Source organism: Panthera tigris, chromosome D3 (genome assembly GCF_018350195.1).
Source record: "Panthera tigris isolate Pti1 chromosome D3, P.tigris_Pti1_mat1.1, whole genome shotgun sequence".
Lineage (NCBI taxonomy): Eukaryota > Metazoa > Chordata > Mammalia > Carnivora > Felidae > Panthera > Panthera tigris.
In genome coordinates this window covers 89,433,521-89,455,526 of record NC_056671.1, presented here as the reverse complement: position 1 = coordinate 89,455,526, position 22,006 = coordinate 89,433,521, and the positions used below count along the sequence as shown (strand labels likewise).

The following is a 22,006-nucleotide window of genomic DNA, read 5'->3' as shown; positions in this document are numbered from 1 at the left end:
AGTGCTAGCTTTTTCTATGGGAGACCAGCCAGGCGGTTGTGTTTTTGTTGGTGGAGTAAGACAGTACGGACAAGCTTTGGATTTCTGCAGTTCAGAGGCCTCCCCAGATGCAGAACAACTTCTGGAATGCTCACTGATGAGCGCCATCCCCTCCGCACCACATGGGGCTCTACCCCCCGACTAGAAACCAGAGCTAAAGCGCAAAGGCCCGGAGCGAGGTGGCTCAGAGGGCCGAGCCGCACAAGTGTCCACGGTGAGTGAGTGGCCTCAGAGGCTGTCCTCGGACCAGCCTCGCAGAGGGTTATGGGTGGGCCGGGGGAAGATGAACGGGGGGGGGGCCCGGACCTGAGGGCTCTGCGGAGGAGAACCCAAGGAGTGAGGGTGAGAGAGGCCGCGGGGCTCAACGAACCACATCTGGTGTCACCAGTCCGCTCTCCTGGTGTGGGTGGGTGAGGAGCCCCTCCCCCCACCATGAGCCCACATAGCCACCCACACCCCCTGCACAGGATGGCGTGCTCTGCGAGTGAGGGCAGGGGCAGGGACTCTCCCAGACGCTTCGTTTTTACTTTTTATTTAGCAGCACATACTGAGAACAACGAATCCTTCCACTTAGGCTTAGGTTTTGAGGAATCATAATGAAGAGAAGACAGGAAACACTAGTCACGGTTTAAGGTCTCGAGAAAGGACAGAACCGCACAACAGCGAGGGATCGGAAAGGGTGGCCCCCCGATTAATATCCTGAGTGCGCACGAGCCTGAGTCAGGAAGCAGAGATGGGACAGAAAGCACCCAGACCTCTGTTCAGCCCAACTGGATGCCAACCAGAACCTCCCACAGAACGTGTGCTTTCAGATCTTGGCTATTTTCCAGAGCCCCTCACGCTGACCACCTCTGAGAACTCAGCTGTCATCCAGTCTGTTACTGACAAGAGGGAAAGGAGAGAGATGGGCTTTGCTCTCCTGAGCGATCAGAAGAGAGCACGGGGCGGGGGCAGAGGGCGGGACTCCTCCGGCAGTGCTCCGGGGAAGACGGGCCGTCTCACTTCTCCAGCTGAGACACCTCATACAGGTACGCAGCCAGCATCTTGGTTCCTTCTATGTAGTTAAGCCTAACGGAGAAGAACAAGCCATCGTGTTGGCTGGTGTCCAGAGGTCCAGGCGCGCACACGGCATTTTCTGGGACGCCCACCGTCCTGCCCTGGTTTTTAGTTCCGCTGGCCTCTAGAACCTGGTTCTCGAGTGCAGGGTCCAGTCCAACCGCTCCTCTAGGGACCAGTCCTGGCCCGGCCTCACAGAGTATAGGGGGCCTCACCCAGGACTTGATAAGAAAAGCCTTACTTTGATCACAGCCCCTCCTTTTGTGTGTTGGATAAGAGGCTTCCAACTTGTGCCCTGACACCCAGGTCTCTGGGCCCTCCTTCTGCCCTCTGAGCAGGGTCTCGCCTCTGTTTTCGCCCCTGACTAGCCCACCCCCGTTACCCCGAAATGCCCACGGGTCATCCCTGCCTGGAGCGCTCCTCACTGCCGCTAACCCAGAGACCACCTTCCATCCCTGTTGGTTAAAAGAGCCCTCGGCACGTCTGCATAAGCCAGGAACACATAAAAAGGGCTCAGAAGCACAGCCGGCAACGACACTGGGATTTTCCAAACAGGAAAAGGGCGGAGGTTCTTTAGCAGCCAGAGATGAAGTCCTGAGATCAACACACACCACTGGCTGAGCCTCCTGGGGAAGACCCACCACCTCCAGGAGCACCCCACCCCCCCGCCTCTCCCCCGAAGCGTTCACTCCCCTGCAGGCGGGGGGCCACAGAAACCGCTCCCTCCCGCTCTGCTACAGGACAGGAGGAGGCGGGGAGCGAGGAGGCAGCCATGAGGACACGAACCCGGTTCAGGACGAGGACCCAGAGCCTCACCTGTTGAGTTTCTCGTTCTGGGAGTGGGCGCCATCATCGGCTGAACCCACAGGCAGCAGCATAACATTCTTCCCTGTGGCTTCCTGAAAGGTCAAAGTCACAGGAATACTGCCACCTTCCCTGGTCAAGTCCGGCTCGACACCAAACACTGGGGGAGAACAGAAGGAGAGATGGTGAGGCCGGGCGCCCACTGCAGATGCAGGGTCCGGACCCTGTGTGCGGCCTGCAGCCGGCAGCCCCGCTCTCAAGGTGGGCTGGTGGCAGGGCCCCGCCCACACACGGCCTCCCCTCGGGGCCCTTGCTTGCGTCCCCAGAGAGAAGTCTGACCTGTTTTCAGGGCTCTTCTCCCAGCCATGTAATGAGGGTGATTGAAGTCCGACACCCAGGGTTTCCCACCGTGGCCCATGTACACCTTGAACTTGTTGGGGCTGTGCAGTTCAGCAAATTTCTTCGTCAGGTAGCTCGTAACCTGAACCACAAGTGAGAGACACAATGTATTATTAGCCTGGCGTCTGATCCGGTGCTAGAGATTTACTCTACAGTGGTCTACAGTGAGTCTACGATGGGCCGATGACAAGCCTACAGAGGTCCACAGCTAGGCTACATAAGCCTAGCACACGTCTACAGTGCTAGAGTCTGTAGACTCTACTAGTCTACGAAGAGCCTCAGTGGGTCTCATTTTCTGCTGCTAAATGCTGAGCATAACTGTGATAACAAAAAATGGATTTTATCAAGAAACAAAACCCAGCCATTTGAAGGTAAAAGGTAAGCTTTAATTTCAAGCAATTCACCCTTTACATAGATGTTCCCACATGATAACACTTAAATCAAGGCTTTACGAAGTCTCTTGGTTTGCTTTATAATAATCACATCTAGACCAAAAGTGGAGACCGCGGAACACCCGATGGCAATCTCAGTCCTCAGTTACCTGCAGGAAATCTTCCTGGATGAGGTGGGGCCGCTACTCCCCAAATCTGCCCCCCTCTGGAATTCTCCCCTTCCAGAATCTTGCCCTTCCGCTCCTCACCACAGCCCAGACACAGCTCCTGCGGATCCCTCACCCAACATACTCGGCCCAGTCGGCATGGGATCTGAAGCCTTAGGATGAGGTCAGAGGTCAGGTTTTAGCATGCCTCAGCAGTGACAAAGGTCACACGTGATGCTTTTTATATGGCCTTTAATCTTTCATCAGTTTCTGAACTGCTTATTCAGTAATTACAGAGCTGGCAAGAGTCAAGAAGCAGGAAGTGTGGGTCTGGAGTTTGTATCTTTAGCTGCTCAGCGCCCTACTGGGAATCTTCACCCCCGGAGTCTCCGCGGAGGCACAAGCCCCCCTCCCGGCGTCCCAGCTCCCTCACATGCCTGCTCGCTCACAACTTCAGGAGTCATGTTCGGCACGAGCCTGATGGAGAACTTGCCCACCACTTTCCTAGGGATCACAGTCTTGGCCCCCGACCCAGAAAAGGCGCCTTCAATCCCGTGGAGGGAGAGGGACGGGTACCGCCATCTGTGCATCAGGATGTCTTTCTGCAAAAACAGCAAAGTGGGGCAGGTGACAGCACCGCCTACTTACGAAGGAAACGCCAATGTCATCTGGAAGTCGCCCGTAGTCACCGGCCAGCCTGGGGTGGGCACGATCACAGGCGGGAGGTACAGACCCTAGAGGGCTGACGGGTGAGCCCGCCCCAGTGCGCTCTGGTACCCGCTGTGACACAGCACAAGGGGACTGTGCCACTCTGAACGGCCTCGAGGGTGGCATCTCCATGCCTCCTCGTGGCTCTGTGCTGCCGCAGAATAGAAGAGCCACGGGGTTCCCGCCAGCCCCGCAGAATTCAGGGGTAAGCCGTAGTCCCACAGACATCAGAAGCATCAGGAACCGGGAGGAGGAGGGCAGCACGACGCAGGCCACCTGTGAGCCCCGAGGCCCTGGGCCCACAGGGCACAGAATGCGGCCGTGGTTCCTACTGGAAAGCAAAGCCAGGACCGTCCACTGTCTCCTGGGCCCAGTGACCACAGACAAACATCGTCCCTCTGCCAAGGGGACTGGCACAAAGCAGCCCCCATCTCCCAAACGTATGACAGGTACCACAGACACGCAGCCACCTGAACAAGCACCTGGCAGAGAGGAACCTGACAGGGTCCCCGGGGCTCCTCAGTGACAGCCACCTAATGCGTGGACTTTCTGTTTGTGACCAGGTGATACCTGGCCCTAAGGCAGACCGCTTCCGTAAACACAGACACTAACCGGAAGGCGGCAGGAGGAAACAGAAATCTGCTCAGAGCCCCACTTTTCCAGGCTCACCACCACCCCCCCCCCCACCAGACTAATGTCCCCTGGCCTCAGGACCCAACCGCCAGCTGCCCCGCCTCCGCTCCGACCCACTGACTCTGGGGTGCCTGTGCCCAAGGTGCCTCTGCGCCCCTCCCGTCCCCACGACACCAGCTGCAGGCTCCCCCCTGCAGCAGCACGACTGGTCTCCCCACCCCACGGCCCCAGCTCCAAACCCGTAGAGCCTCTGCCACGGTCTGCCCTCAAGTGAGGTCTGATCAGCCCGTCCCTCTGCCCAAAACCACCGCGTCCGTCATCTTCCCGGAGAGCACGTGAGCTCCTCAGCACATCACAGGCCTGCTCGCCCGGCCTTCTCCGTCCTCCTCTGGCCAGCCCTCCCCCCAGACAGCTTGCCTCGCCCGTGCCCTGCTCTGCCGCTCACCCCTCGGGCCTCACCCCTCCCAGGCGCACTGCGCTGCAGTGGCCTCCACACCCTTTCACCCTCCCTCGCCCATCTGCCTCCTGGAGAGGTGAAACTCATGGGCTGAGCCTGGCCACACTCCTCGTGCAACCCGGGGTCTGTTGCTGCAGTCCAACTCACGTTGGCTAAACCAGACGTACCCTGACTAAGAAGAAGAGATACGGTAACACGGTTTTCTCCTAAGAGTTAAGTGACCATTCTGTGCAAACGGTTTCCACCATGGCACCCGGCTATCAGGTATGCCTTGGGTCATCCCCGGGCCCAGAGGTAAAAATTATCCAACAAATGCAAATAAGGCAAAAGCCCTGCCACTATGTGTTCTCCCTGCACATTCTCTAGCTCCTAAGTCGTCAAAAGCCATCGTGTGACTTTTTTAAAAACCTCCTAATTCCAAGCCCGAAAATGCGCCGCTTTCCAGCATCTGCACCAACCGAGGGCTCCAGGACACAAGGACCTGTCCAAGTCTTTGCCGGCACCTCGGGCTCCTTCCCACCGGGGTCCCCTGGGCAGGGCATGTCGGGAGGCCTTGCGGACGGATGGGCTGAGGCGGCGGGGGGTGGGGGGGCAGCACCTTGCACCCGTGCAGCAGAGTCTCTGCCCCCACGTCCCTGGTGTACTCGTCCAGGTCAAAGTCGATCTTGTCGTAGAGTGCCAGCTCCTCCTCGGTCACGGGGGCCACCGCCTCACTGATGCCTGGGATGAGGATCTTTCCCTTCTTGTCCATCAGAGAGCCTGGAAGGGCACACAGAGGAGGAGCGCTCGGCAGGCAGGCAGGCAGCTCCCACAGGGCGGTGCTCGCCGCGGGAGCCTGTCCGCCCAGCCACGGGCCGAGGAGGACCGTCTTCCGGGCACGTATGAGGGAGCGCTCAAGCACCATCTAGGCACGTGTGATCATCGATAGTTTAAATAGCTCAACAACCCAGTGAGGTGAGCAGCATCACCTTCCCATTTTTTTTTTTTTAATTTTTTTTCAACGTTTTTTATTTATTTTTGGGACAGAGAGAGACAGAGCATGAACGGGGGAGGGGCAGAGAGAGAGGGAGACACAGAATCGGAAACAGGCTCCAAGCCATCAGCCCAGAGCCTGACGCGGGGCTCGAACTCACAGACCGCGAGATCGTGACCTGGCTGAAGTCGGATGCTTAACCGACTGCGCCACCCAGGCGCCCCATCACCTTCCCATTTTAACGCAAGGACACCAAGACGCCGAAGGGCAGGTGACGCGTCCACAGTCACAGACCAGGATACACACGGAGCAGACTGCCTCCAGCAGGCTCCCTGTAAAAGCCACTATGCTAGCCAACATTTCTTTTTTAATACATGTTCCACAAGAAACTAGCTGCTCCCAAGCTAAGGAGGAAGACAAGCAGGGGCGCCTGGGTGGCTCAGGCGGGTGAACGTCCGACTCTGGGCTTCAGCTCAGGTCTGATCTCATGGTTTGTGAGTTCGAGCCCCACATTAGGCTCTGTGCTGACAGCTCAGAACCTGCTTAGGATTCTCCCTCTCTCCCCCTCTCCCTCTGCCCCTCCCCTGCTCGCGCTCTGTCTCTCCATCTCAAAATAAATTTAAAAACTTAAAAAAAATTTTATATAAAAAAGGAGAAGGAAGACAAGTAGAACAGAGTAGACTCTAGTCCCAGGAAGGAGAGGCTGACAGGGAGGGAGACAGAACTTAACCGAATCATGGCAAAGCCACATCCAGCCTCAAACTGGCAGGACACCAGGACTGGGCTGGGCCCCGCTCCCACAGAGCTGAGCGCACAGGAGCCCTCGCTGGGCCGCTAAAATATAAAACACGCTGAGGGGGTGCCCTCCGAGGGGCGGGAAACACAGCCGTGTCCAGCGGAAGGATGGTCAAGTGATCCTAAGGGACGGCTCCCACAGGGCCTGGCGAAGCCAGGGTCTGCCCCAGTCGGGTCTCAGGGGCCAGGCAGGCAACACTCAAGGGGGTCAAGGGAGACAGGGGCAGAAATGAAGCGTGTCCATGTTTTAAAGGAACAGGGAGCAGCGGGGGGGAGCAAGAGGGAAAGAGAGGAGAGTGGACCATAAAGGGTGGTGACAAGCCCCAAATGCTGGGGACAGCCTGGAAACAAGGCCCCTCCAACTTGTCTCCCACGTCCGCAGGGAGTGGCGGGAACCGTGCTCACCCATCAGCAAGATGAGATCCGTCATGGCCTCGTGCACCGAGCCTCCGTACACGCCAGAATGCAGGTCTTTGTCGCTGCACTCCACCTGCACGGACACAAGAGACCCCTCCACTTGCGGCTTGGTGGGAGCTCATCCTCAGCACGCGACAGTCACGAGACCCGACAGTTTTCAAGACTGCGATCTGCTCCCGCCAGGGGCAAAGCAAGGCATTTCCCAAATGACAACCCTCCGGCAGCGGGACAAGACGGCGCTCCGGGCCACGTCGGCCACGGGTGGGGGGAGCGCCGCCGGCCGGCTCCCTGAGCACCCAGAGCCCTCTCCCGAGGCTTCGCGGGGACCCCGCGCCTTTCTGCTGAAAGGGAACAGCAACACGAACGGCAGCGGCAAGGACCTTGAGCCTGAGGACCCGGGACCAGACCCCGCCCGCCGCCCCCCCGCCCCCCCACTAACGTGCGGGCAGGGGCAGGTTTCAGGCCTCGCCAGGCCCGCGCCTCCACACCTGTAAAGCGGTGAGGTGGGAGCATCTGGCTGTCGGCCAGAGGGTTCTTGCTCCGGCCGCCCGGGAAGCAGTCTGGGGAGACCAAGCGCTCAGGGCAGCGGTGACGGCCGCTCTGGCATCTTCGGCCCACAAAACGCTCCCTCACGGGAACCGGTTCACCCCGCGTGCCAGGCACCTCATCCGCGGATGGGACCCGGGCTCAGCTGCCCGGGCCTGCCCGCCCCGCCCCTGCGCCCGGGCGGCTTCGGCGGCTTCGGCGGCTTCGGCGGCTTCGGCGTCTAGTGAAACGACCCAGTTCCCTCAAGACCTCCGTTCCAGGCAGGGCCTGAGGGGACATCTTGACTTTTCAAAGTCTTTCTAAAATGCTTTGCACGAGCCAATCTTCTAAACGACCTACCAGTTATCTTTCCTCAACCGCTCCGAGGCGATCCTGCAAACACCCCCTAGCTGCAAGCTGGGTGAAACTGACTTCTGAGTGCCGTCCGCGCCCGGAGAAGCGCCAAGTCGCGTCACGTTAACGACCAGACGCCGAGAGGGCTCTGTGCGCCTCCATCACGCGCATGGCTCCCTTCCTGGGACCCACGCACCGGGGGCTACGCAAGGGCAAGGGGGCCTACGGGTTGGGAGGAAACACCACAAACACGTAGAGCTCTACACGATACCTCAATGAAAAAGTAGCAAATGCCCCTGAGACCGTATGTGATGCACGGCTTCTTCTTTCCCAGCCAGTAGTTGTCAGAAATGCACACGTAGTCCACGTCTTTAAAGAATGTGTCCTTCCGCGAAAATATCAGCTCATCCAGGCCTTCCGAGCCCGACTCCTCCATGCCCTCTAGACAGAATCGGACGTTGACCGGGATCTCCTGTGGACGGGAAAACGAGCACTAGGAGGCATTCAGCTCTCAGGCGCTGTTTCTTCTTAGACACAAAAGGCCGAAGCCACCGAACGCTTTGAAATCACAAATCTCAAATACTCAACTTCCCCCAGACCCACCACTCGGGCAGGCTGTGTGTGCCCTGCAGCCACCCTCCGCCCTCAGGTGCCGGGCTGTCGGGGGACAAGCATGGACCCAGCCACCCCCACCCGGAGGACTCCTTCCGAGGATGCCACAGTGCGACCACACTTCCTATTCCCGGGGACGTCTGCGCTCACCCAGCGTGAATCAGGCGTCTCCAGGGAAGCCTGAGCTGCTCTCTCTACAACACAGGCCGGGACACACAGAAAACCAGTCTCCACGGCGTCAGTCACCAGTCACCACCCACGCGCTGTTCCCATTCACAGGTGCTCTGCACTAGGACCCCCACTCTCCACACGCTGACAGGCCCTTTCCCCGAAGAGCGGACGGTAACCGTAAGACGTGGCCTCCCTGACGCCTGCTCTCCGGTTTTCCAGGTCTCCCCAGAGCTGTGCAGTGAGGAAGGCGGCCCTTCCACAGATGGGAAAATGAAGCGGCATCCGAGTGACGTGACCTGCCAAAGGTCACACAGGCTACAAAAGGCAGAGCCCCACGTGGATGCAAATCCGTGGAGTCCTGGTTCAGAACTGCCCCCAAACAGCACTCGGCACCAGCTACCTCGCTTCCCCTGCTTCTGTCTCTCAAGTGAAATCTTTCCTGGGACGTTGGCAGGTGGAACGACTGTTAAGTGGCGCTGCTCCGGCGGCCGCACACGGCCACGCTCCCCGCGGTCACCCCCAGATCCCGAAGGACCCCGGAGGAAGGAGAGCCTTTCCAGTCCCTGAGCCCAGCCAGTCCGAGGCTCTGGGCCTCAGCTCCCTCCTGTGCAAAATGACACCTGGGACCGGGGAGTCCCAGACCCTTCCCAGATCTACCACTGTACCCTCTGACAAAAATGCTTGTCTCATTATTCTCGTTTTATCATGACACAGGATAGACCAAGCCGCAAGAACGCTCTATACACACTGATCGAGATTAGGTTAAAAATAGCTGAAAAGATCAAAAAGTAACAAAACAAAAAACTTCGGACAGCTGAGATTCTAGGACCTTTTTCCTCTCTACTTTTCTAAACTTTAGACAAGGAGAAGGTATTTCACAGTTAAGGGAATATATTTCAAAAGCTAAAAATTTCTCAGGAAGATAAAAACCACCCTGAGAGAGACAGGGGTTGCCCACGACCACGGAGCCCAAGTCACGGCCCGTCGGTGAGCCCTCTCAGAGATGGAACCTACAGCTGAAAACTCAAAGTTCAGGTGCTGGCTGGATTCCTGCCGAGTCATCAGGAGTATGACCTCTGAACAACTGTAAAACCATTAACAATTCCTAAAGCTGGAAAACAATTATAATCTTAAATCTGATCCAACTGCTAATACGGTCTCGGGGAACCTTGCTTTCTCCGATCCCGGTGACCTTTGATCTTCACAGGCGGTTCTAGAAACAGACAGCCCTGCTTTGTACCGCTCTGACGGAGCCAGTGAGACATGGCTCAAGTACCTGATTCGTTTTCTGGAAGGCTTCCAGGGCATTCAGCCAGCCGGCCACCGGCCCCTTATCATCGGTTGCGCCTCTCCCATACAATTTGCCTAGAACAGCAATCAGCAAATTCGGTTACGATCACAATGAAGTAGAAAAGAAAGTGCGTTTCTGGAGCTCATCCGATACCATCTTCGCGCGCCACACGCAGCCCCTCTTCAAACCAGGCGCCCTGTTTTCGTTCTATCAAGAGCCCCACGTCTCCATCCGAAATTAGATTAGGATTTGCTATGATCTAAGAGCAAGCCACGTGGACGCCCCCACGCTCCCCTCCCCTTCTTCCGCAGACACGGCAGTTAGCGCTCATGTTCCTCCTGACCCGGGGCGTGGACTGCGGGCCCAACCCCAGGAGGTCACTACCAGCCGGCCAGCTACTTAAAATCTACTTCCACGACCACCGGGCAGCAGTAAGGGGTAGGCGAAGTGGTCATATGTAGGACCCATGGTGCACCGTCATCGAGAGAGAGCTGTCTCCCTCAACCTCATTTGGTAAAGGAAGGAACATGTTTACTCTTCACTTCTCCAGGCCATCACTTGGAAAACCAGAGGACACAGTATTGCCTCTCCTCCGTGAAATCAGTCACAGGACCCACCCCCCCCACTGCACACTCGCTCCTGGGACCCCTTACAGAGGGAGGTGGCTGGGCTGGGCACTGCCTGCCACCACGGACACTGGGGAATCAAGCTCAGACCCTCCTCCTGCCCCTGTCACACGGTGTAGAGCTCGGCACAGGGAGACCAGGACAGAGGAAGGACGGCAGTCCAGCGAGGGCGGGCTGAGGCTCAGCCCCTCTCTGGCCTGGTCTGTGGTGAGCAGTCAGTTCTCTGACTTCCTCATCCTCGGCTTGCTTTTAATGTTGGACACGTTCAACGTGACCACCCCGAAGCGGTGTGAGGCTTCAAGCCATCACCACCCTGGGAATTTCTTTCTATCAACTAAACCGGCTTTTCGCAACAGCCGCAGAGCCCTCCTGAAAAGCATCCTTGTTCCCGCGACAAGCACTGACTGCATCACTCCGACGAGCCAGAATGCGCTGGACAGAGGTGCACGGAGGCGCCGTGCTCCCTCCCTCCAGGCCCCAGCCCCGACGAGGCGACACAGGTCACCACCAGCTGACTGCAAGGTGAGGAGCTGGTTCAGCTTCACCCACGCCCGGGACTCCACCGAGGGCGCCGCTCTGTGTGTCAGAACCGGGGACAGGCCGAGTGGGAGGCCTCACACGCCAGCGCCGATGCACAAGCAGGTGTTCCCGTGGCGCAGGTGAGGAGCCATGAGGGGCAGACGGGGGGGTGGGGAGGCCGAAGAGCCACGGAGTCTCCCGAGAGGTGTCGGGACAGACACATCACGCTGCGGTCATCACGTGGCAGGAAGAAGAGGGGGGCAGGACCCACAACGTCAACAAGCCACGGGAGAGCGTGCAACAGGGGAAGAGCGGTGGCCGGGGAGAAGGCCCAGCAGGCACCGGGGCGTGTGCGAGCAGGGGGGGGACCGGCCAGGTTTCCGGTGCATGTGGCGGGGGAGACGGTGACAGAGGGAACAAGGGGGAAGGGCAGGCCGGAGAGCAAAGACACGGAATTGTGTTCCGGACAGTGGCAAGCGGAACGGCCCGCAGACGTGTGGGTCTGACGCTCGAGGGAAGCCGAACAGCAAGTCACAACTGCACCGCGAGAGCGACGGCCGTGTGGAACTGGGTCTCCTCAGAGATGCTGCTCTAAGTGAAAAGGTTCCTCAAGTGTGCACAGTAATGAACACGGCTGACGCTGAGCCGGGGAAAGGTCTGAACAGAAACTTAACGCATCCAGTGAGAAGGGCTCTGATGAAAGACGGTCTGGACTTTGCCCCAGGGGGCCAGGTACAAATGAAAGGGCTTTTTCCTCTGGCCAGAGATGGCCAAGTATGGAGACAGGGAAGCTCAGGAATGAGTGCACGAACAACCTTTATACTGGACAGGGACAAGAAGAAAGAGGCCGGCCTGAGGTGGGTCCTCGGTAAAGACGGTCAAGTGCCTGTGGGCACGTGGCCGGGGCGGCAGCCACTGACTATCACTGAGTGACTGTTATGTCCCTTGCCACGGGAGGCAGGGCTTGGGCAGAGACCAGTGCTTCCCTACTGTCCCGGCGCACAGCTGCTGAAACACACCCGGGAAGCAGCCGCATGCCGGGTTAGGTATCAGACTGCAATACCTTTTGAGGGCTGCAAACCTGAATTCAGAACACGTTTTCTGAGAAAATATCAGCAAGGGAAGAAGTCCGACAGACCCCAGGCTACAAATACTCCTCTCCACGAGGACAGGTAAGCTTTCTGATGTTTCAATGACTGGTGCACATGTGTGGAACTTCCAGAACCCAATTGCTAGGTGATGTGAACACGACTTGCTCTGGAAAGAAAACAAGTTACTTTCTGAGGCAAGAGAGTAGAGAGGCTTCTCCAGATGCTTCCCCTTCCCCTGCTAGAGGAAAGCGTCCCTCACCGTCGCGTTCCACCAGGGTGAAGGGTTCGCTATCCCAGCCGTCCTCGAGGGCTGCCGGCTGCACGTCCAGATGTCCATAAATACACACGGTTTTCTTCCGGGGGTCGGAGCCCAGCTTGCCGAGTAGAATGGGAGGAAGTGGTATCTCGGACCCATCAGGGAGCTAAGAGACGAGAAGGAAGCAACAGAGGACAGCCATTGTTTCAAAAATTCGGTGCTTATGGGAGATACCATTAAAGTACCGTGAGAATTTTTACCTGTTCTTATCAACCTTCATTATAGAGTTTAAGAACACCTTGTTCAACTGCATCAGTTAACAACAAATTACTTTCCCATAATCCACAGCACTTAGGCCACATAATGTTTACCAACCGCAGGGAGTTTGGTGAATTTTTCAAAGCTGACTTTTTTAAACGTCTATATTGACAAAACATATTATGAAGGCCATGCTTGGGATACAACTTTGCTCATTATTTTCCAAAATAAGGATGAAAACTACTACCATCTTCAAGCAGGAGACAGGTTTGAAATTCCGCACGTGGGTCACAGTTATGCACGGGAAAGGATGCAGACCAGGACAGAAGGGAACGGAATTCACAGCAAGTCATATTAACGCGGGCAGTGGGAGCTGGAGCCCCCTCTCGGCTTCCTCCCAAGCCTAATCAGTGTCCCCCAGCCTCGCAAGAACGGGGGACAGGGTATCAGTCACGGCACTAAGTGGACACGTCCCTTGGGGACCATGCCAGGCTGCTGGAATTCTTGTACGATTTGTCTTTTTGTCTTTCCAGTGCACCCCGCTCATAAATACTCAACTCTCAACTCGTAACTCTTGGCGACCCTGCAGTACCCATGCGCAGCCTGGGAACCAAGGTCGCTTACCCACATGAACCGCCCCCAGGGCCGAGTTCACGCACCAGTACGGAAGGACAGCCACAGCCCTGAGAGGCAAAGAATCGTTCCTCAGACTCACCACCCTGGTCACACGTGACGTGTGACACTAGTTGCATCCGGCCCTCAGCTGGCCTCAGAAAAATAATGACTTTCAAATGACAAATTTTCTCTAAATAAATTTCTACTCAGTATAGCTGAAATGCTCAATAGTTTACCATTCTCAAGGATGCCATTTGGGCCCATAGATAAATTTATACCGAAATTCATGTTGCAAGTTGCAAACTCTGTCGGGATGTCCCTAACTTCCCAGAACGTGAAAGAATAAAGTCTGGCTGAGAAACACAGTCCAGGGTTTACGGGGATACCACGTTATCCTCTACCAGAGAACCTGCCTGGGCAGAAGCCTTCGACAAGGACCGCACGTGTCTCCCCACTCCTGCCCCAGCCCCACAGCCACCACGTGGGTCCAGCTCCCAGCCCTCAGGCTCACCGCACCGGCACCCAGGGGGTTGCACGCCGTGCTGTGCACTTTGTTCACTTCTTCCCTCACGCCACTTCTTGCTCAGGGACCACGACTGTCCCATTTCCTGAGCACTTCTGTCGGGAGGTCAGGCCCTCGGTGACCAGGTCCCCCACAGCTACCGGCCAGGCACCCTTCCCATCCTACCGCCCAGGCAGCAGACGGGCCCGACGTGACGTGGCCTGAGCCAGCCTCAGCAGCGAGCCCCATGCCAAAGAGCCCCACGTCGGCCCTTCCCACCGTCCGTGCCCGCCCTCAAGCCTCACCCGCCAGGGACCCGTGCTCTGAGGTCCGGCACTAGGACCCGGGCTCCCTCCAAACGTCACCTCTCCCCCAGAAGCCTGGGGACGCTCCAGCTTCTGCACGTACGCAAGACATCCAACTCCGCCTTCAGACCCGCCCCAAGCCTCCTGGCTTCCTAAGAAACAGAACGCTGCTGCCCAGTGGACTCATGGGGAGAGAAGCCCCCAGAATCTATGGAGAACTTTTCTAACAGTGGTGCAATCTGTCAGTTCCTTGATAAAAACAGGTCTTATGTAATTCAAGAGCGTAGCAGTCATTTGTGTTTTGTGGACACCCTTTCTTTAGGAATGCACTGTAACACCAACATTAAATAGAATCAATCTATTGTAATGAAACAACCCTGACAAAGTATTCACCACCTAGATTTTTTTTTAACATGTTGGGAAAAAAGGTAAGGGAGCGGTCAATTATGCTTCTAAAAGAAAATAACACAAAGAAACTTGATTTATCCTCTCACAAGTGGGGAAAAGTGCTGGGAAGATGCAGTGTATCTTAAATCAACTATTACATCTGTTGTCAAAAGAAATCTCAAAGATACGATACTGGACTGGGAATCAGGAGGCCCACGTGTGAATCTCCTTTGTCATGACCTGACTGCGGGTTCCCTGAAGAGACACAGCCCATCTGGGCCTCTGGGTTCTTCCATTTGTGAAAAGACCAGACGGGGCTGAATGTCCACACAAAACCCCGAGATTATGATACCACCGGACACTTAGATCATCAAGCAAGAGAACCGAGAAAAGCCAACCCTGTCACACTGTGCAATATAAAAGAATATGACAACGGGGCATTGGTGGTTCAGTGGTAGAATTCTTGCCTGCCACGCGGGAAGCCCAGGTTCGATTCCCGGCCAATGCAGCCTTCGTCTTTGGGGCACCTGGGTGGCTCAGTTGGTTAAGCAACTGACTTCAGCTCAGGTCACGATCTCACGGTTCACGGGTTAGAGCCCCGCATCAGGCTCTGTGCTGACAGTTCGGAGCCTGAGGCCTGCTTCGGATTCTGTGTCTTCCTCTCTCTCTCTGCCCCTCCCCCACTTGTGCTGTCTGTCTCTCTCTCAAAAATAAATAAAATGTTGGGGCGCCTGGGTGGCTCAGTCTGTTAGGCATCTGACTTTGGCTCGGGTCATCATCTCACGGCTGGTGAGTTCGAGCCCCGTGTCGGGCTCTGTGCTGACAGCTTGGAGCCTGGAGCCTGCTTCAGATTCTATGTCTCCTTCTCTCTCTGCCCCTCCCCCACTTGTGCTCTGTCTCTCTATGTCTATTAAAAATAAATAAATGTAAAAAAAATAAAAAGCAAAAATAAATAAAATGTAAAAAAAAAAATTAAAAAAAAAAAAGAATATTACAAACTTATGAAATATGGCATTACCATGGGACTTGAAATCACCTGAAACTAAAAAGTGGAATAATGTTCCACGAAGTGAGACTGTTTGTTCAAGTTAGGAAGAAAACGAACCGATTTCATCTGTCAGAATCCTGACGAAAATGCAGCTGGGCCCCCAGCCCCCACACAAAGGTGCTCGTTTTCAGGAACCGAGTCATTAAAAAAGTGCCGTTTCTACCCCCTGGGATGCCAGGGGACACAGTGCGGTGAGCGGGAAGCTTCGTTACTTCTACACCTACGTGGGTAGCATGTGACTGCCTGGTTTGAATGCAGGCTGCTTTCTGCTGGGGGGGGGGGGTCCCCACTGTCTTCTAAGAGTGGCCATTATATTAATGTATTTCTAAGTAACCTCAACAGCTCTGCCACCTGGAGAGAAATGCCGAGTGTTACAAAAGCTTTGCCCCAGTCCAACTGAGGGAATCACACAGTTTAGTACCCAAATCGGGCCTTTCCCGTTTGTTCTAAAGACAAGCAGATTACCTGAAGCAAGATGGCTTAAGAATGTGCTGAGTCCTACCAACCCCTCAGGCAGACCTGCTCCCCAGGGTTCTGTAACTCCCAGGTGCCGGCCCCTTACCTTCTGTTTCCCAATATCTGCCAGTTCCACAGAGCCCCCCAGCTGCTTGATGTCCGCCGCAGCGACCTCCAGCATCCGCCTGATTTCACCTCTCTTCTCGGGCCACGCAGATACACTCTGGATGGCCACCCATTCCGCGAGTTTCTGTTTGGGGATGATCAGCAAAAAGGGACTGTGAAAAGGTGCCCCTTAAGGAAGAAAGGTTAGTCGTGATTTTGCCAGGTTTCGAGGACGCCAAGTTGACTTCCTACCTGTGGCCGCTCCATTTAAACGTGACGGCTACATGTAAAAGAGAAGAGCTACCTCACTGGTTTTTTGTTTAAGATTTTTAAAAACTGTATTGTTTCACGAACTACAGCTTAATAGCAGAAAAATGTCAGAATGTGTATTTTTAACCATTAAGCACGAGATGAATGTAAAATGCACAAAGTTCCATAAGTAAGTTTATGTCCGAGTCTAACAAAATTAAAGCTGAAACATACAGAAACAACATCTTCACAGTCCAGGTCAGCTTATTATCCACGCTGACAACGGCCAAATTCTTTAAAGTATAATTTTTAGAATGAGAACCACAGATTTCATCTGAAATGTGTCTTCCAAGAATAACTTTAAAGCACAATTCTTTAAATTCATGTCAAGAAACAGATGAACTTATAACATTACTGAATCATTTAAAACAGACTAAATGCAAAAAAAAAAGTTAAAGTTCTTTAGTCTGTACTACAAGAATTTGCATGCAGAGATTAAACAAAAATGTCGGATGAGCTCTTCTACTTCTACGAACATATATATATAAAGACTTTCTGTCAAACACTAAAGGGTAACTTGCATACTGTGATGAGAAGGTAGAGGAGAAGACCTCTAAATAATACATTTTAGGTTACCATTTGTGTGTGTGTGTGTGTGTGTGTGTGTGTGTCAAGAACTCTGGAAGCTCTCAGCAAATTTTCAGTACAAAACACAGTATTATTAACTACAGTCACCCTGCTGTACATTCAGTCCCTGGAACCACTTATCTCATAACTGGAAGCTTGATCCCTTTGACTGGTATCTTCCCATTCCCCCCCCCCCCAACTCTCAGCAACCACCATTCCACTTTGTTTCTCCACATTCTACTTTTTAAGATTCCACATATATATGAGATCACACAGTACCTGTCTCACTCTGTCTACACAAAATTTAAAAAAAAAAAATTTTTTTAACATTTATTTTTGAGAGACAGAGCATAAGCAGGGGAGGGGCAGACAGAGAGGGAGACACAGAATCTGAAGCAGGCTCCAGGCTGGGAGCTGTCAGCCCGACACAGGGTTCGAACACACAAACTGCGAGATCATGACCTGAACTGAAGTTGGACACGTAACTGACTGAGCCCCCCAGGCACCTGTGTCTACATAATATTTTTAATACTTGATATAAATGGCATGGCTCCGGGGTGCCTGGGGGGCTCAGTCAGTTAAGCATCCGACTCTTGATTTCAGCTCAGCTCATGATCTCGTGGCTCATGAGCTCGAGCCCCATGTCAGGCGGGCTCTTTGCTGTCAGTGCAGAGCCTGCTTGGGATTCTCTCTCCCTCTCTCTGTCCCTCCCCCACTCATGCTTGCTCTCTCTCTCCCTCAATAAACAAACCAAAATAAATAAGTAAATAAATAAAAGGCATAGCTTATATTTGCTTCTTGACAGTTTCTCTGAGCCCCACTGGATTAAACCTAATTTTAACGTTTACTGCAATAAATATTCTCTTACCTTAATGTAGCGATCCTGATTTTCATCAACATACTTAAACAGGGTAGTGAGGGCCGACATCTTTCAACCGAATCGTGGGCCTTACAGGTTCCTGGAAGGAAGCACAACCTGTCCGTCCTGCCTGTAGACGGGTCTGACTGAGCAGTGGGCCAGGACGGCACTGGTCGAAGAGGCAATAAAGTTCTACTCCACCCTCGCAGCCATCACGAGGCCTCCAGGAAGTGATTGCAGTGCACACACAAGCAGTGAGAGGCTCAGGGTGATCTCCCAGTTCCTTTCTCAGAAGGAACGTGTGCACAAGATTGTGGGCCAGAAAAGATAGTTAACTGAAGGAAGGGCCTGAGTTGAAGACAATCTGATGAAAATTAAAAGTAGGCAGCTGCCAGTAACACTGATTTATCAGCACTTAAGATTTTTCTAACGCACACACTGAACTTCCCACTTACTACCACCACAGACAAAATAATCACTCCAAAGACTGCAGCAGAAGTGTCACATCCTGTCTGTTACTGTCACAAAGCCACAACACAACAATCAAAACCCAAGGCAAAGAAAGTCCGATTTAAAAAGTTGATAATCTGAGCCCAGAAACGGTCAAAGGCAACATGTGAAACCTCCACACGGGCCTGATGAAGAAACGTCCATGGAACTCAGCCCCCCTCCAGAGTGCATTTTCCAACACCCAGCTTCTCATGTGTGAGACCCAACACATCCTGCTCTGCCACGCAAACACATACAGGGGAAAGGAACTCACTTGACCAGCCGTCTAAAGGTGGGAATGAGCAGGGAACAAAAGGATTCTGGTTTGGGGACTTTCAAAATCGGTTCCCTCTCCTTCCCTCAACTGACATTTCAAATTCCATCAAGTGGCAAGACTGGCCAGAAGCATCACAAGTCACACCAGACATCTCAGAAATGCAGCAGTAGTGACGAGGTCCTGTCACATCCAGGTAGTTCTAAATGCCTGTGTACTGACACACTGCAGTCGAAGAGTAGTTTTTTCTTGGTAGAGGATTCCAAAGTGATTGCTAAACACGGCAGTGACTCTATACCGTGACATGAGGCCTGGCGGCTGCTTAGCAAACAGAAAGATGCCCCAGCTGTGCTGTATGATTTCTATGATTTCAGAACGGCCAGCTCCAGCTACGTAGTTCTCAGCGCATAAAATATTTACACACCTCCCAGCCACCTAAGACTGCTGCCCCTGAGGCTTTGATCTGAAACACAAGTCAGTCCACAAATGCTGGAGAGGCATTTCATGAGCATAAACAAGTGAAATTCCCATCTATCTGTCACCAATCATGTAAACTGGGAAGCTATCTAGGACCATATGCTACACTGGGTGCTTTTCATTTGGGTTCCTGGTTATGAAATACCAGAAACCCCAAGCTCACTGTGGGATCTTCTCACTAATATTCTTTGCGGTCAAAATGAACAACCACCTTCCAGCTAAGGCAGAGATACATCTGCCTAAGTCGCACTTTTACCCAAGACGGAACAGAGATCAGATTGTTCAGCTCTCCATGCCAAGTCACCAGGGCTGCCTGAAAAGCAAATGCTTCTCTGAATTCCCAATCTGCTCAAAGGAGGTCAGGCCAGGGCCATTTTCTCGCTCCCGCTCACAGTTCTAGGAGCTCCTGTCCCAACCTGCCCCTCTTCCCCATCCAGACCGGAAACCATTAAAGATGGGACCCCTTTGACATGCCCTGCTGAACCCCACTTGTGAAGGTAAAAGCGCTGTGTGGGAGTGAACAAGAGAAAATATTATGCTTTCAGAATAAATGCCCGGATCTCTAACTTTCCCGGGGAGTGCCATCACTTAAATAATGAAGCTAGTGGCAGCTGGAACCACCCGGAAACACCTACATGTGTCCCAGTCCTTGTCTCTCATGTTCTCCAGCTCGTGACACCAGGTCAGCACGAGGATGACCGTCCGGGACCCCGCCCATGCCGCGGGGGGCCGCCCGAGGACAGGACCACCCCCAGTTTGCACATGGGGAAATTGAAGCCGAGAGCAAGACTGAGCCGACCGCCTCACACCCGCCTGAAAGTCTGACCCTAAGGACCCCTGACCCCGGGCCCCGGCCGGCCAGCAACATCGACCTAAAGGCTCCAGGGGAGAAAGAGAGCCTTGAGTTTTTTGGGGGCCTCGTCAGGAGGAAGTGATTGAGCGGTCTTCTGCGCGTCTTGCCCGCCGCCCGCAGCGCGCCGGGTCCCCGCGAGGGCCTTCTTTTAACCGCGGTACCCTCTCTCCCGGTCCCTACTGGCCACGCGCACCAGGCGGTGGGCCAGGCCTCTCCAAGCCGGGGCTCCCGGCCACCACTCCCCCGGGGACCTCGGTCCCTGCTCCCACACGCCGAGGCGCGACCCGTCCGCCCCCTCCGAGGACCGCCCGGCCAGGCCCGTCCAGACCGCTTACCCCCTCAGCTGCAGCAGCGCCGGTTCCGTACCACGTGCCCAGTCACGCCCCCGGCGCGGGACCGCCTCCCGCCGCCCCGCCGCCCCGCCCACCAATCCCCGGCCTCTTCCGGAGTGCCGGCGTCGCCCCGCCCCTCCACCGTCCCGCCCACCAACCTCCGAGCTCCTAGGGGAGCTGGCGTCGCCCCGCCCCACGCCTCTCCACCCACCAATCAGCGGGCTTGTTGGAGAACCGGCTTCGCCCCGCCCCTCCCCGCCTCCCAATTTCGGAGACCTGCGGGGAATTCCTGAGCTGTGACCCTGAGGGCTGCGGCCGTGCGGTCGACTCCTTGCCTGCTCCTTGCTTGGTCCCGCTGGGCTGGGGTCGGGTGCGTGGATGGTGAGGTTCTGAGGCCCCGGGAGCGGCGTACACCCCACGCTCAGGCTCGGGGCGGCGCGCCTGTGCCCGGTCACACGCGGTGCCGTTTGATGCCTCCGGGCCCTGCGTCCGCAGGGCCCCAGCGGCCCTGTTTCTGGGGGAGGGGGTGTATCAGTGTTTAAATCCAGTGGTCTCTGGACTGTGGACGCAGGAGGACCCACCCTTTTTCTGTGCTTACCTTTGAAATACCGAGACCCTAGGTGGTGGTGATCGTCTCCGTGAGAGCGGTCCCACAAGAACTTGACAAAGAATCTACCCTCCCACATTTTGTCTGCCGTTTATAAAGTTTATTTATTCTGGGAGAGAGAGAGAGAATCCCAAGCAGAGCCCAACCCGGGGCCTCAGCCCACTAACTACTTAGATCAAGACCTCAGCAGAAAGCAAGAGTTGCCTGCTGAGCCCACTGAGCCACCCAGGTGCCCTTGTTTTTAATAGCAAGTTTAGTAGTTGCAAAAGATGTAAATACTTAAAAAAAAAAAAAATGACCTCTCCCTTAAATTTTCCGTCTATATCCTCTCTCAGAGTGTTGTCAAATTGTAACTTCTTGTCGATTAAAGTTCGAAAAATGAGGGAAAATTAAATACTGAGAAGTCCCGATTCCACTTCCTCCCCCAGTCCAGTCATACTGTACAAACAGCTTTTATCTTAAGAGGAAATTTTTTCCATATTCGGTAGTCTATTATTTATTTTTAACTATTTCTTTTTTCTTGAATCTTTGTGTTTCTTAAAAACATTTTTAATTGAAGTACAGTCTTGACATATAATGGATTCGTTTCAAGTGTACCAGTGATTCAACAGTTATAATCATTACGAAATACTCAGTGTGTAATTACCATCTGTCATCATATAAAATTATTACAATATTATTGACTCAGCTGTAGGTTACATCTCTATGACTCATTTTGTTTATAGGTCTGTGCCTCTTAATCCCCTTTACCTAATTTGTGCTCCCACAACCGCTACTCTGGTGTCTATATTTATGAGTCTGTTACTCTCTTGCTGTTGTTGTTGGCTTGTTTGTCCACGTATAGGTGAAATTATAAGGTTTTTGTCTTTGCATAATACTCTATACATCCATCCAGTTTGTTGTGAATGTCAAGATTTTATTCTTTTTTTTTTTTTTTTATGGCTGGGGAATATCCCATTGTGTATATATCTCACATTTTTATCCATTCATCTATCAGTGGACCCTTAGATTGCCTCCATATCTTGGCTATTGTAGATAATGCTGCAATAAACAAAGGGGTGCATATATATCTTCAAGTTAGTGTTTTTGTTTTCTTTGGGTAAATACCCAGAAGTGCAATTACTGGATTGTATGGCATGTCTATTTTTCATTTTTTGATGAACCTCCATACTGTTTTCCAATTTGTACCAATTTACCAATGTCACCAATTTTTTTTTTTTTTTTTTTTAACCAATGTTACACCAGTTTATATTCCTACCAATTGTGCATGCTGGGTTCCTTGTCCTCTGAATCCTTACC

General features: G+C 53.9%; 1 protein-coding gene and 1 non-coding gene across 4 annotated transcripts; one reads left to right on the top strand and one right to left on the bottom strand.

Moving 5' to 3' along the window:
- Positions 1 to 555: 555 nt before the first annotated feature.
- On the bottom strand, positions 556 to 20,174 carry CNDP2 (carnosine dipeptidase 2). Of its 3 annotated transcripts, XM_042962133.1 has the most exons (12): positions 20,104 to 20,174; positions 17,685 to 17,775; positions 15,942 to 16,085; positions 12,268 to 12,430; positions 9,758 to 9,846; positions 7,970 to 8,170; positions 6,808 to 6,892; positions 5,233 to 5,393; positions 3,274 to 3,438; positions 2,239 to 2,380; positions 1,912 to 2,059; positions 556 to 1,107 (listed from the first exon to the last, which is right to left on the bottom strand). In XM_042962133.1, the coding sequence occupies exons 2-12, from the start codon at positions 17,742 to 17,744 to the stop codon at positions 1,038 to 1,040; spliced, it is 1,428 nt and encodes a 475-aa protein (XP_042818067.1). In that variant the 5' UTR covers positions 17,745 to 17,775; positions 20,104 to 20,174; the 3' UTR covers positions 556 to 1,037. The 3 variants fall into 3 exon arrangements, with proteins under 3 accessions (XP_042818067.1, XP_007084800.1, XP_042818069.1); XM_007084738.3 differs by lacking the exon at positions 20,104 to 20,174 and having other exon boundaries at positions 17,685 to 20,045; XM_042962135.1 differs by lacking the exons at positions 7,970 to 8,170; positions 9,758 to 9,846; positions 12,268 to 12,430; ... (1 more) ...; positions 17,685 to 17,775; positions 20,104 to 20,174 and adding an exon at positions 7,308 to 7,452.
- Positions 14,769 to 14,839, top strand: TRNAG-GCC. Its single transcript has one exon. It is a non-coding gene; the product is annotated as a tRNA-Gly (tRNA).
- Positions 20,175 to 22,006: the final 1,832 nt, after the last annotated feature.

Coding starts and splice junctions, on each gene's coding strand:
- CNDP2 (XM_042962133.1), bottom strand. CDS start 17,744: ATGTCGGCCCTCACTACCCTGTTTAAGTATGTTGATGAAAATCAGGAT. Junction 2,381..3,273: donor CTGAAGTTGTGAGCGAGCAG/GCATGTGAGGGA, acceptor CTTGTGGTTCAG/GTTACGAGCTACCTGACGAA. Junction 1,108..1,911: donor CAGAACGAGAAACTCAACAG/GTGAGGCTCTGG, acceptor CTTCTCCGTTAG/GCTTAACTACATAGAAGGAA.